The sequence below is a fragment of the Pituophis catenifer genome, unplaced genomic scaffold, assembly GCF_029215685.1.
Source record: "Pituophis catenifer annectens isolate HBS135680 unplaced genomic scaffold, rPitCat1.0.hap2 SCAF_7, whole genome shotgun sequence".
Lineage (NCBI taxonomy): Eukaryota > Metazoa > Chordata > Lepidosauria > Squamata > Colubridae > Pituophis > Pituophis catenifer.
Genome location: NW_027256887.1, coordinates 4460454 through 4475532, shown reverse-complemented (window position 1 = coordinate 4475532; position 15079 = coordinate 4460454). Strand labels below are relative to the sequence as shown.

At 43.7% G+C, this 15079-nt stretch overlaps 1 protein-coding gene across 1 annotated transcript in view; it reads right to left on the bottom strand.

The window, feature by feature from the left end:
- The window catches only part of LAMB4 (laminin subunit beta 4), a 63325-nt gene that overhangs the window by 46223 nt on the left and 2023 nt on the right, over nucleotides 1-15079 (bottom strand). The window contains exons 2-5 of the mRNA XM_070946680.1: nucleotides 11262-11422; nucleotides 5880-6012; nucleotides 4252-4325; nucleotides 1235-1423 (exon numbers count right to left, since the gene is read on the bottom strand). Of these exons, the coding sequence (XP_070802781.1) occupies nucleotides 1235-1423; nucleotides 4252-4325; nucleotides 5880-6012; nucleotides 11262-11422 (557 nt within the window). The remainder of the gene's footprint in view (nucleotides 1-1234; nucleotides 1424-4251; nucleotides 4326-5879; nucleotides 6013-11261; nucleotides 11423-15079) is intronic.

Genomic DNA, 15079 nt, shown 5'->3' with positions numbered 1-15079 from the left:
CTGCAATTACTGCAGGTTCAAATCTCACCAGGCTCAAGGCTGACTCAGCCTTCCATCCTTTTGAGGTAGGTAAAATGAGGACCCGGATTGTGGGGGCAATAAGCTGACTTTGTATAAAAAAGAACACCGCTTGAGGGGGGGGGGCGAAAGCCCTAGTAAGCAGGTAGATACAAAAGTAGGAAGGCTATTGCTTAATGCATTGTAAGCCGCCCTGAGTCTCCGGAGAAGGGCGGCATATAAATCGAACCAATAAATAAATAAATAAATAAATAAATAAATAAATAAATAAATAATTCCAGTCTAACACTACACATTTGTCTCGGCTATCCTCTTTTTATCTAACCATTCGTAGAATTTTGCCCAGATTTTATACTACAATATTTCGCTTTTATCCTTGAGTTCCAAGGTGAGTCTATCCATTTCTGCTCAGTTGAGTTAGTAGCATTTCCTCTTCAGTTGGGGTACACAAACTGTTGTAAGTTGAGGACTAACTATACTTAACTACAGAATGAACCATAAAAACTGTCCGGCAGTTTTCTGACTTTAAGGAAATTTGAACAGATTTGTACATCAAAAAATAAGTATAAGAATAGAAATAGAAATAGAAATGAAGGGACTAGACTAGACTAGACTAGACTAGACTAGACTAGAATAGAATAGAATAGAATAGAATAGAATAGAATAGAATAGAATAGAATAGAATAGAATAGAATAGAATAGAAAATATGGAATGGAATAGAAAATATGGAATGGAATAGAAAATATGGAATGGAATATAGAATAGAATAGAATAGAATAGAATAGAATAGAATAGAATAGAATAGAATAGAATAGAATAGAATATGGAAAGAGTAGAGTAGAATAAAAGATAAAAGAATAGAATAGAATAGAATAGAATAGAATAGAATAGAATAGAATAGAATAGAATAGAATAGAAAATATGGAATGGAATGGAATGGAATATAGAATAGAATAGAATAGAATAGAATAGAATAGAATAGAATAGAATAGAATAGAATAGAATAGAATAGAAAATATGAAATGGAATGGAATATAGAATAGAATAGAATAGAATAGAATAGAATAGAATAGAATAGAATAGAATAGAATAGAATAGAATAACAGAGTTGGAGGGGACCTTGGAGGTCTTCTAGTCCAACCCCCTGCCTAGGCAGGAAACCCTGTAATTGCACGGAGAATGAAAAAAATCACAAAAATGAAATTATATACATACTTCCCCTTCGGTTGACGGTTCGATATCTGAATACTTGGAGTCACAAACAAGGTCGCCAACCGATTTGGGCGGCCTCGAAGGAACGTCAGGAAAAGCAGCAGTGCAGTTTTGTGCAAAATATCTGTAGACCTTCCAGGTTTGACCATAATCTGAGGAACGTTCCACCAACATGGCGGCAGGACGAAAAGTCTACAAGAGATACACACATACACCTTCAGGTTGGTAGGACTTTATATTCTGAACACGTAAGCATCGGAGACCCTGAATTGTTTAAGCTACTGTCTATTTATGATTGTTAATGTTGGAAGAAATGTCCTCTGGGTTCAGTTCCAAGTGGGGAAGAAAGACACTGGAAACAAGCTGGGAAAGATGGTTTTAATGGCGGACAGAATCACATGCCTTGAAGATCTTGGGTGAAGAAGAAAAAAAAGGGGAGGGGAGAGATGCTGAGAGTGCCTGGGTTTTATGCCATCTCTGGACTTTTGAATTTGAGCTTGTATTCTGATTGGTTGTCGGACTCCCATGGGGCCATGCAGGGGTAACTTTGTAGGTTGTCTGTGTCCTAGGCTTGGTTGACTCTCGCTGGGTGATGATGTAATGAAAGGGCTTTGGGCAAGTCCTATTATGGCTCTGCCTGAAGGAGGTAGATCTATGTAGAAGAGACTGGCCCAGGCCTTAATGGCCCATTGACAAAGTGGGAGAGGACTGAGATTCTGCCTCCCTTTTAGGCGGTGGTGAAATCCAATTTTTTTTTTTTACTACCGGTTCTGTGGGCGTGGCTTGGTGGGCGTGGTGTGGCTTGGTGGACGTGGCTTGGCGGGCATGGCAGGGGAAGGATACTGCAAAATCTCCATTCCCACCCACTCTGGGTCCAGCCAGAGGTGGTATTTGCCGATTCTCCGAACTACTCAAAATTTCTGCTGCTGGTTCTCTGAACTGCTCAAAATTTCTGCTACCGGTTCTCCAGAACCTGTCAGAACCTGCTGGATTTCACCCCTGCTTTTAAGGGAAATATTCTGCCCTTTTAATATTTCCTAAAATACCTCATTTTCCTAGGAGAGGGGTGGGTGCTAACTTCCTACATTAACTAATCCTAATTCAAGCTTTCACCATGCCCCTATAAAAACTCTTTTCAAAAGTTTGCAATGACCTAAGAAGAATCTGACCTATATTTGAAGAAAGAGACACCACTGGATCTCAAGTTTTAACCATAGTTGATAATAGCTCATTGTTAAGCCTGTTACCTAGAAACTTTTATGACACTTAATCACAAAATTGTAAACCATCATTCCCAACAAAGATGCTTTTTTTCCAAGAGGCACCTGGATTTTCTGGGGTTTTTCTTTGAAGACGTTTCGCTTCTCATCCAAGAAGCTTCTTCAGCTCTCTGAAGAAACATGGTCATAATAAGGCCCTTTATTCAGTACCATTGTAACTTCAAACGGTCACTAAACGAACTAATTTAAATCAAGGATTACCTCTCTCTCTCTCTCTCTCTCTCTCTCTCTCTCTCTCTCTCTCTCTCTCTCTCTCTCTCTCTCTCTCTGTATTTATTTGGGGTTTGGTAACATTTCCAGCTGGTAGCAAAAAATAGAGCCACTTGATCCTGGGCTGATCAGATCGATTAGCTGCAAGTATTGGTAAACAACCTAAGCCAGTGGCCCCCAACCTTTGGGGCACCAGGGACCGGTTCTATGGAAAGAGGTATTTCCATGAGCTAGAGGGGGTGAGGATTCGTGTGCTGCCTGCATCCCACGGATGCGGCTTCGCTTTTTCGCTGGGCCTGGTTTCTGGCATGCCGTGGCCAGTGGTGGCATTCAGCTGGTTCTATCCGGTTCGGGCAAACCAGTAGCGGCGGCTGCGGGAGGCTCTGCCCACCGGATGTCATCACATCCCGTTTTTGACCCTCTGCGCATACACAGAGGTGCCACGTGTGAACAAAGCAAACCAGTTTATGAACTATTTACGAATCCATAGTGAAGGTAAGTGAATACCACCTCTGGCCATGGCCCAGTGCTGGTCCACGGACCAGGGATTGGGGACCCATTACCTAAGCCAGTGATGGCTAACCTTTTTGCCGTTGTGTGCCAAAAGCGGGGGAAACATGGGGGGGGGGTTTGCACATGCACGTGTCCACACCCATAATTCAATGCGTGTGCGACACCTCCCCCACTTCCCCCACTTTTGGCACATGATGGCATGGTGGGCCTGGTAGGTCCGTTTTTCACCCTCCCGAGGCTCCAGAGGCTTTCTTGGAGCCTGGGGAGGGCAAAAACAGCCTTCCCCATCCCCCTGGAGGCCCTTTGGAGGTCGGAAACAGCCCGTTTCCCGACTTCCAGTGGGATTGGAAGGCCCGAAAATCAACTGGCCAGCACGCAAACGCGCGCTGGAGCTGAGCTAGGGCAATGCTCGTGTGCCACAGATATGGCTCCACGTGCCACCTGTGGCACGCATGCCATAGATTCGCCATCACGGACCGAAGCCATTAGTAGAATGCAATCAATCTGTGCATTCCTGCCAAAATATATACTGCAAATCTCCCCTGTTTTACCTGTTGCCACAGGCAAGTCTTAGCCAGATTAAATCAGATTTAAAAGCTGAGGAGACGATACGCCTCATTGAATTGTTGCTAGAAATGTTAGCTGAAGCATGAGCGGTTTATTCGGATCCGTTGCAAAAGTTGGCATCGTGAAGTCAGGCTAAAGCGCCCATTTTGAAATCCTAAACAAGCTAAATTTAGGAAGTCCTAAATATGAAAAAAAATGCTGAAAGGGGTATAAAAAAAACCACCTTTTTTTCCCACTAATGAAATACAAGAAGTGCATATCTTTTTTTTTTTTTTTCAAAAGGTAAATTGCCTTCCAGGTGATCGCAGGTCCTAGTCAACAGCAGCTAAGAAATTCTGAGATGCACAATGTTGATTCTAAACAAGATAAAAGCAGATGTTACCTGAATGTTACCTGCTCTAAACAATTCTACCAAGCGATTAAATAATTTAAATACTGTATTTTTGGTACCTTGAAAATCAGAATAAGGTGACTGAACTGAAACATGTTTTCCAAGTCCAGCTGAATACTGACATGGTCGACACCTGCGAATTAATAAGCCAGATGCAGATAATAGGAAAAAGAACAAAAACAGGAAATATTTATGGTCTCCCCTTTTTGATGAATTAATAGCATTTAGGGCAGTGGTTGGATTCAAATAATTTAACAACCGGTTCTCTGCCCTAATGACCGGCTGGGTGGGTGTGGCCATGATGGACGTGGCTAGGGGGTGTGACAGGCAGCACTTGGCCTCCTGCACCTGGGAGCAAAAACAGGCCACGGGGGGGGGGCAAGTCGCAATCCCCCCCCATGCCCCATTTTGGGCCTAGTAGACCTCCCTGCACCTACCTGGGAGCCAAAACGGGGCACGTGGGAACTCCTGGAAGGGGCGGGGCCAGCCAACAATTTAACAATCGGTTCGCCTGAACCATCACGAACCGGCTGAATCCCATCATTGATTTAGAGTCTACCTTCTAGAAACCACTTTAAGGATATATTTTATTTTCAAAAGAAAATGGCCAGGGGAATTGACATTTTGTGGTACCTCTGAGGTAAATTTTCTGGGGGCATGGTTAAACTAACTCAATTTGATGGTTTATGCTTCCAACTCTCAAACAATTTTTATAATTGTCTTGATTAATAACAGAACGATCACAATTATTTTGCAAGGAACATCCCCCCCCCCCAATGTGCAAGCTTTACAAAACACACATTTTTACTCTGTCCGATTCCATTAATTTTAGATAATAATGAATTGGTGTATTAGGGTCACAGACAGAGAATCGAATTAAAAATGACAACCATTCAAATGTAAAATTTCTTGATCCTATTTTTTTATTATTATTATTATTTGCTTGTTGCATTTCTCCAACAGAATTGAATGGGCTAGTGTCATTTTAGCATCTTTAAACCTTAAAATATTTACATCTTTAGCATCCAGGTATTCTACACCTGGAATACTGCATCTAGTTTTGGTTACCACATTAAAGAAAAGATGTTGAGACTCTGGAAAGAGTGCAGAGAAGAGCAATAAAGAGGATTAGGGGGCTGGAGACTAAAACATATAAAGAACGGTTGCAGGAATTGGGTATGGCTAATCTACTGAGAAGAAGGACTAGGGGTGACATGATAGCAGTCATCCAATATTTGAGGGGCTGCCACAAAGAAGAGGGAGTCAAGCTATTCTCCAAAGCACCTGAGGCCAGGAGAAGAAGCAATGGGTGGAAACTAATCAAGGAGAGAAGCAACCTAGAACTAAGGAGAAATTTCCTGACAGTTAGAACAATTAACCAGTGGAACTATTATTCTGTTAAATAGAAGATATTCAATGATGCTGCAAATGATTGAAATCTGCTCTCGTTCCAAATGTGACATGTGTCTTGTTGGAAACGGCTGTCACTCTGCTTGATGTTAGGCACCGAGCCATCAATGGATTTCGTTGGATAATTTTAGAACCTGACTTTGCTACCAACCAAGTATTAACCTTTCTGTCCAGACAGGGATTTGCCACTTCGCTCGTGAAATTGTCAGATGGAAGTCGAGCAGATAACAGCCAAAGCCAATTGGCTAAAGAAATAAAACCGGCTGGAGCCACTCACCGTTTTCAGATTGCCACCACTTCTTCCAATCGCGTTCCGAATGGGTAACCACGTTTTCGATAAAGTGACTGTTGGTTTGGAAAAGTGGGTGATAGGGATGCCTGGAATCGCAGGTGAAACATTTCTTCTTATCCTAGAAAAGGGGTAGACACAGGGGTGAAATCTACTTACGTTCCCTACCAATTCGGAAATGCATGTGCCGCGGAATCTCTGTGCATGCACAAACAATTCTGCACATGCGCAGAGGGTAAAAAAACAGGTTACTTCCTGATTAAAACCAGGAAGTAATGACAACCAGGTGAGTGGGCGGAGCCTCGCACTGCCATCGCTACCGGTTCTCCGAACCACCCACTGCCATCATTACTGATTCGGCCGAACCGGGCCAAACCGGTAGCATTTCACAGATCTTCTCTTTGATCCTATTTGGGGGTTCGGCAAAGATGATTCTTTTCGTGGTCTGATGGATTTCAGTCCCCCCCCCCCCCGCTTGCATCAACCACCCAAGTGGTTTCTGCAGGTGCCAGACATCAAGAAGGAAGACGAGCTGACAGAAAAGTTATTTGTACACGCCCTGTGCTTTTCACACTTACCTGCTTCTTTGATCTCAGAAGTGAGAAGGGAACAATTGCCTCGTTCTTGGGATTTGATGGAGATGAAATATTATTTCACCTCACGATTGTAAGCCTCCTGTGTCTGTTTCTGTCTGTTCTCTTTCCAGGAAAATCTCACCAAGGAGAGAGAAAGCAGAACTAACTCCATAATATAAGACCACATGGTTGGGAATAGCTAACTGAAGTTCCTAAGAGTGATGTGCCTTACAGATTAACAGAGTTGGGACCGTGGAGGACATCTAGTCCAAACCCCTGCTTAAGCAGGATACTCTACCCCATTTCTGACAGATGGCAGTCCAGTCTCTTCTTGAAGGCCTCCAGTGAACTACAGTGGGAAGCTCCCACAACTTCCAAAGGCAACTTCTGTTCCATGGGTAGATTTTTCTCACTGTTGTTTACCACCTCTTCAGCCAAGAGGTTGTGGAAAAAAATACTTTGAAAAGCCTCTGATGATCCCAGCTGAGCCGCGCGATCATCAGAGGCTTTTTTTTATTTTTACTTTTAAAAGCATTTTTTCGTTAGGCTGATCACAGGGCATGGATTTAGCTATTGGGGTCTCTTTATTTCGGCTTGGTAGATTGTGCAAATTCAGCCATACGTGGTTTGTATGGACTGCACCAGGAGAGGCTAAACCAAATTTCGTTGTATACATGAGGTACAATGACAATAAAGGCTTTGAGTTTACTCGGGGGGAACCCCCCCCCCACCTCCTTCACAGCTTAAGAAATCCATGAGTTTGCACGATGTCTGAAGCCAATCACAAAGGTTTATTCTCAAATTAGCTTAAAATCCTCTGAAGGTTTCCTTAGGACTAAAGAGTACTTAATTCAATGGGTCTAAGTTGATAGGCAACAAGGAACAGATCCAGCTGTGATCTGTGATCTTCTGCCCACATGGCCTCAAGCAAGTACAATAACTCTTTATGTGAAAAGGATACAGCAATATTTCTAGTTCTGACTTGAGAACAAATGGAATGGAATGGAATGGAAGGGAAGGGAAGGGAAGAGAAGAGAAGAGAAGAGAAGAGAAGAGAAGAGAAGAGAAGAGAAGAGAAGAGAAGAGAAGAGAAGAGCCTTGGTGGTGCAGCAGACTAAAGCACTGTTTAATAACACCAGCTGACTGCAATTATTGCAAGTTCAAATCTCACCAGGCTCAAGGTTGACTCAGCCTTCCATCCTTTCGAGGTAGGTAAAATGAGGACCCGGTTTGTGGGGGCAATAAGCTGACTTTGTATAAAATAGAACACCGCTTAGGGTGGGGGGCGAAAGCCCTACTAAGCAGGTATATACAAAAGTATGAAGGCTATTGTTTAACGCATTGTAAGCCGCCCTGAGTCTCTGGAGAAGGACGGCATATAAATCGAACCAATAAATAAATAAATAGAGAAGAGAAGAGAAGAGAAGAGAAGAGAAGAGAAGAGAAGAGAAGAGAAGAGAAGAGAAGAGAGTTAGAAGGGATCTTAGAGGTCTTCTAGTCTAACCCTCTGCTCAGGCAGGAAACCCTATACCATTTTAGACAAATGGTTGTCCAATCTCTTGTTAAAAACCTCCAGTGTAGAATAAAATGGAATGGAATGGAATGGAGTGGAGTTGGAGTGGAGTGGAGCGGAACGGAACGGAATCGAAGCAAACAGAACGGAACGGAACAGAGTGGAACGTAACAGAACAGAACAGAACAGAACAGAACAGAACAGAACATAGAATTATATACTTTATTTGGCCAAATGTGATTAGCCCCACTAGGACCCAATTGTCTCCATTATAGAAGCTCTCTGTGTTCTGATCTCTCTCTTTTCTTCTTCTTCTTTTTCTCTCTCTGTCTTTCTGGAAGAGTGAAAAGTTGAAAGTGATGACAGATATCTGAGTGCAAGGCAGAGCTCAGAAGCAGCTGTGCCTTCAGGTCAGGCGGAGTTTAAAAGAACAGAAATTCTTTTATGGCAAATTCAACGTACCCATGAATGATGAATGTAATGTTTTGGCAATTAAACGTATGGATTGCTTAGGGACCAAAGGTGTAAAGAAGTTCAGGCTTGTGAAATATTTCTTAAGTAATTTCTGATTTATAAAATAAAGTTCAGATTTAGAGGTTGGCATTCTTATGACTGACTGATCCTTAGAAATAGGCCTTATGATGGGATAAGGATCTTACTGCTCTCTAGACGTAGAAACTGGTGTAAAATTCTGATTTTTCAAAATGTGAAGGCATTAAACAGTTGATTCACCCAAGTTTTAGACTGGATCAGCTGCTCCGATTTGCATCGATATGTAAGTAAGCTGAATTTAAAATGTTGCTTAGGGCCGAGTCCTTAGAAAGACTGTGCTATCACTCAAATCAACCAGCCTACCACTTAAGATCTGCCATGAAAATGCTTCCTAGGTTGGTAGGTCTGGAAGTATAAAATGGCTTGTGAAGAAGCCTGAACAAAGTTTCTTTCAGTAGCAGAGACGTGTTGTGCTTGTACGAGATCCTAAGCCTTCTTTTAAATCAAGGTTTCTTCAGGAAGGAAGTTCTCTGTTCTCTTAAAAAAACAACAACATTCAAGGCAGATTTCTATTGTGGAGTTGTAAATCTTTCTTTAAATGGAAATGTAAGGTGGGTTCCTTGCTTTACTTGGAATATTGCATCCAGTTATGGTCGCCACGATGTAAAAAAGATGTGGAGACTCTAGAAAGAGTGCAGAGAAGAGCAACAAAGAGGATTAGGGGACTGGAAGCTAAAACATACGAAGAACGGTTGCTGGAATTGGGTATGCCTAGTTTGATGAAAAGAAGGACTAGGGGAGACATGACAGCAGTGTCCCAATATCTCAGGGGCTGCCCCAAAGAAGAGGGAGTCAAGCTAGTCTCCAAAGCACCTGAGGGTAGAACAAGAAGCAATGGGTGGAAACTAATCAAGGAGAAAAGGAGAAATTTCCTGACAGTTAGAACAATTAATCAGTGGAACAACTTGCCTCCAGAAGTTGTAAATGCTCCAACTCTGGAGATTTTCAAGAAGAGATTGGATAATCATTTGTCTGAAGTGGTGTAGGGTTTCCTGCCTAAGCAGAGGGTTGGACTAGAAGACCTCCAAGGTCCTTTCCAACTCCTATTCTATTCTATTCTATTCTATTCTATTCTATTCTATTCTATTCTATTCTATTCTATTCTATTCTATTCTATTCTATTCTATTCTACTCTACTCTACTCTATTCTATTCTATTCTACTCTACTCTACTCTACTCTACTCTACTCTACTCTACTCTACTTGTTCTGTTCTGTTCTATTCTATTCTACTCTACTCTACTCTACTCTGTTCTGAATTTTCAAAATGTCCACAGCTCTAAGTCCTCTTCATATCCAGTAGCTGAGCATGGTTTATACTGCACTGGTAATACTGCATCCAATCCTGGTCAACACAATATAGAAAAGATGTTGAGACCCTAGAAAGAGTGCAGAGAAGAGCAACAAAGATGATCAGGGATCTGGAAGCTAAACCCTATGATGAGTGATGGAGGGAATTGGAAGGTATGGCTAGTCTAACGAAGAGACGGACGAGGGGTGACGTAATACAAGTCTTCAAGTACTTGAGATGCTGTCATAGAGAAGGGATTGACCTAGTCTCCAAAGCACTGACGGGCAGGACAAAAAGTAACAGGTGGAAGATCATTAAAAACAGAGCCAAGCTGGAACTAAGGAGAAATTTCCTGACAGTGAGAACAATCAATCAGTGGAACATGTCTATGGAGATTCTCAGTCATCCAGGTCATGGTTGTCCCAAAGGTGCTTTTTCAAGAGGCAACTAGACTTTCCGATTTTACTTTGAAGTCGTTTCCCTTCTCATCCAAGAAGCTTCTTCAGCTCTCTTAAGAAACTTCTTGGATGAGAACTTCTGAAGAAGCTCCTTGGATGAGAACTTCTGAAGAAGCTTCTTGGATAAGAACTTCTGAAGAAGCTTCTTGGGTGAGAACTTCTGAAGAAACTCCTTGGGTGAGAACTTCTGAAGAAGCTCCTTGGATGAGAACTTCTGAAGAAGCTTCTTGGATGAGAACTTCTGAAGAAGCTTCTTGGGTGAGAACTTCTGAAGAAACTCCTTGGGTGAGAACTTCTGAAGAAGCTCCTTGGATGAGAACTTCTGAAGAAGCTCCTTGGATGAGAACTTCTGAAGAAGCTTCTTGGATGAGAACTTCTGAAAAAGCTTCTTGGATGAGAACTTCTGAAGAAGCTTCTTGTATGAGAACTTCTGAAGAAACTCCTTGGATGAGAACTTCTGAAGAAACTCCTTGGCTGAGAACTTCTGAAGAAACTCCTTGGATGAGAACTTCTGAAGAAGCTTCTTGGATGAGAACTTCTGAAGAAACTCCTTGGATGAGAACTTCTGAAGAAGCTCCTTGGATGAGAACTTCTGAAGAAGGTTCTTGGATGAGAAGTGAAACGTCTTCAAAGAAAAAACAGAAAGTCCAATTGCCTCTTGAAAAACCACCTTTGGCACAATCAGTGGAACAATTTGTGGGTGCTCCATCACTGGAGATTTTTAAAAAGAGATTGGACAACCATTTGTTCGGATTGGTACTATAGCGTCTCCTGCTTGAGCAGAGAGTTGGACTAGAAGACCTCCAAGGTCCCTTTTAACCCTATTATTTTGTGTTCTACATTTTTCTTCTGCTGCTTAGCCTGCAGTTGAAACTATGGGATCAAATTTCGGACAGAAGGAAATGGATGACAAATTTGGGGTGCCTATAATGTGCTGTTTTATAGGTGTTCCAATTATCTTCTTGGCAGTACAATAAACTCACCGCAAGGTACCCCACGATGCAATACTTCTGAGGGCCCAACAGTCCACATGTAGACGAAGCAGTCAACTGTTGGCTGCGTCCCACAAGCAGATCTCCAACCGATGGGTGACAAGCTCCCTGCTGACAGCTATTCTGACTGCTCAGAAGATCTGGGAGTAGTACTGAATACAAAATAAAGAGGAAATTACGGTGTCAACTGTCCAGCTGGCAAATCCAGAAAAAAGATACTCCTGGGACGTTATTTTTACCAAGAGTATAAAACTTTATTGAATAAACCATCCTGACAAAGAAGAAGCAAAACCAGCTCTGGGATTTCCCGCACAAAAGCAAGCGTAGTTAATTCCTCCTTTTTCCTATGGGCCATGCACAGTCCAAAACATCCACCAATCACACTTGTTTGTTTGTTATGGGAAATAGTCTGCAGCACCGGAGCGTCTGCTCGGTGTGTCCTTGGATGCCAGCAATGTCCCATGGGCGCCGATGGATGCTTGAGTACCATTCTCCCTTCCCTACATTCCATCCATCCCACCCTCCTTGTTAGTGTGAAGCTGTGAGCGAAGAAAACATATAGGTAAAGTGCAAATCACACACTCGGCACACAACTTGTTGAGCAGATAACTTCAGATATCTTGACGCTAACTCTCAAATCATCTGGGAATATTGAACGTTATGTCCATCACCACCGCCGGAAAACGCTGAACAGGGGAAGGCTGTCTACTTGACGAAAGTTTAAGCTGTCCAACCTTGCATTTTCTACGACATTATATACTATATTTTCCTTATTAATTATATCATCCCTGGCTCAAGAAGGTCATTGCGTTTTAAGTTTCAACCTAGCCAAGGCAGGGAACACAAGGTGAGAGAGATGACAATGGAGACACCCCTGAGGTCAGGGGTGGGCTTCAAAAATTTTAGCAAGGGGTTCTCTGCCCGGTTGCTGGGTGGGCGTAGCCATGGTGGGCGTAGCCTAGTCGGCCTCCTGCATCACAATGGGGGGCTTTTTTGTCCTACCTGGGCTTTGGAGGCTTTCCTCAAGCCTCCGTGAGAGCAAAAATGGCCTCCCCAGGCTCCGGAGGCCCTCTGGAGGCCCGAACTTTCGGTAGGCCTGTTTTTCGCCTTCTCAGAGCCTCCGCACGCGCTCTGCACTTACCTGCATCCAAAACAGGCCACGTGGGGACACCTGGGAGGGGCGGGGTGGGGTGGGCGTGGCCAGCCAGGAGTGGGATTTGGGGGCTCTCCAAACTGCACAGAATCTTAGCTAGAGGTTCTCCCGAACCCCTGCGAACCCCCAGCAGCCCACCCCCGCCTGAGGTGCTTTTCCAAAAGGCAACTGGACTTCCTTTGTTTTTGCTTGAAGACGTTTCAAGCTAGGGAAGGAAAGGAAAGGAAAGGAAAAGGGCCTTCTCCGTCATCACACCTGTCTTAAGGTACAGAATTCCCCACCCACCTAAGCTCCCGATGTGGGTGCTCCTGCCTGTCTTTTGGGTGCTCCAAAAACTTGGTGTTTCCCCACTGGGCCTGTTTTGGGAAGTGTTCAGCTCATCTTGATTGCTTTTGACTGGATAGAATTGTCCCCTGTGCATATTTTTCCCTTTGTCATTATGTCTTGGTTTTTAATCTTTCTGTGCTGCCTTGAATCCCATTTAATTTTATTTCTTTAAAAAGTTTTATAGTTGCCCATCTTCTTCTCCTCTTCCTCCTCCTCCTCCTCCTCCTCCTCCTCTTCTTCTTCTTCTTCTTCTTCTTCTTCTTCTTCTTCTTCTTCTTCTTCTTCTTCTTCTTCTTGGAGGAGGTGGTGGAGGAGGAGCAGGAGGACGAGGGGGAGGAGGAGGAGGAGAAGAAGAAGAGGAGGAGGAGGAAGAGGAGAAAGAGGTGACGAAGAAGAACAAAGGAAGGAGGAGGAGGAGGCGAAGAAGAACAGGAAGAAGGAGGAGGAGAACAGGAAGAAGGAGGAGGAGGAGGAGGTGAAGAAGAACAGGAAGAAGGAGGAGGAGGAGAAGGAGGAGGAGATGAAGAAGAACAGGAAGAAGGAGGAGGAGGAGAACAGGAAGAAGAAGGAGGAGGAGAAGGAGAAGACAAAAAAGAACAACAGGAAGGAAGGGAGGAGGAGGAGGAAGAGGAGAAGGAGGAGGAGATGAAGAAGAACAGGAAGAAGGAGGAAGAGGAGGAGAACAGGAAGAAGGAGGAGGAGGAGAAGACAAAAAAGAACAACAGGAAGGAAGGAAGGAGGAGGAGGAAGAGGAGAAGGAGATGAAGAAGAAGAACAGGAAGAAGGAGGAGGAGGAAGAGAACAGGAAGAAGAAGGAGGAGGAGAAGGAGAAGGAGAAGACAAAAAAGAACAACAGGAAGGAAGGAAGGAGGAGGAGGAAGAGGAGAAGGAGAACAGGAAGAAGAACAGGAAGAAGGAGGAGGAGGAGGAGGAGAACAGGAAGAAGAAGGAGGAGGAGAAGGAGAAGGAGAAGACAAAGAAGAACAACAGGAAGGAAGAGGAGGAGGAGGAGGAGGAGATGAAAAAGAACAACAGGAAGGAGGAGGAGGAGAAAATAATAATAAAACAATAAACAAATAGAAAATCTAGCAAAAAAAAAACACCCCAGTCCTGGCACCCAAAACACAAGTCCAGCCAAAACTCCAGGTGAGTGCACCCACTCATTTTTCTTGGCAGGGTTACAGGAGTTGCCTTGTTTTTGCCTTTGCTTGTTTCGTTTTGTTGTTTTACTTCCCACTCTATCCAAGAGCTTGGCACTACTACCTGTGTGTTTGCCACCCACTCGTTCAGCCCGCTTAAGCTCTGAGCCAGATTGGGTTCCTGCCTCTTGTTGAGTTCCCGAAGCTTCTTTCTGGGATGAGAAGCGAAACGTTTCCAAGGAGAAAAATCAAGAAAAGCCCAGTTTTTTTGGGGTTTTTTGGAAAAGCCTCTCTGGGGACAACTCTTGTTGAGGTTCATATGCTGTGTATGCAAACCAGAATTCTGGGCTGCCAGATTTCAGTATGAAACTCTTGAAGAAGTGGTTTGGATGAAATTAAAAAGTTGACTAAAAGTATTTCACGATGACTCCAAAATAATAAGAACCAAGCTTTATGGCAAACATAGGCCTATTCCAGTGGTGGGTTCCTCCCGGTTCGGTCCGGTTCGGCCGAGCCGGTAGCGGTGACGATATTTTATTTATTTTTATTTTTATTTGATTTATATGCCGCCCTTCTCCGGAGACTCAGGGCGGCTTACAATGCGTTAAGCAATATATGATGTCACCGAACCGGTTCTCCCCCCCCTGCCCTCCCACCCCCCCCACCCCTCCACGTTATTCTTACCTTTTATTTGGTCCCACCCCCAATCTATTGCTGCTTCCTGAGTCCCAGCTGATGACTAGAGGGAAAAAAACCTGTTTAAACTCTTGCGGGGGGGCTTCAAAGGGCCGTCCTACAGCTGATCAGTGTTAAAAGCAAACAAATGAGTCGGGTCGTAAGTGCGAGGACTGGTCGTAAGTGCGAGGACCTTCCAGAAATGACTCTGACCAGCTAGCCACGCCCACCTAGTCACATGACCTCCAAGCCACACCCACAAAATAAGCCACGCCCACAGAACCGGTAGTAAAAAAAATTAGAACCCACCCCTGGCCTATTCCCAAAGACCGAGGTCAGGGGTCTGTAACCTTAAACACTCAAAGAGCCATTTGGACCAGTTTCCCACAGAAAAGAAAACACCGGGAGCCACAAAAACTCTTCCTGTGCCTGACTATTTCTTGAGCGGCCACAAAACTAGCATATGTAGTTCTGTTTTCTTCTGAAACTTTTCTTTTCTTGGATTTATCCATGGT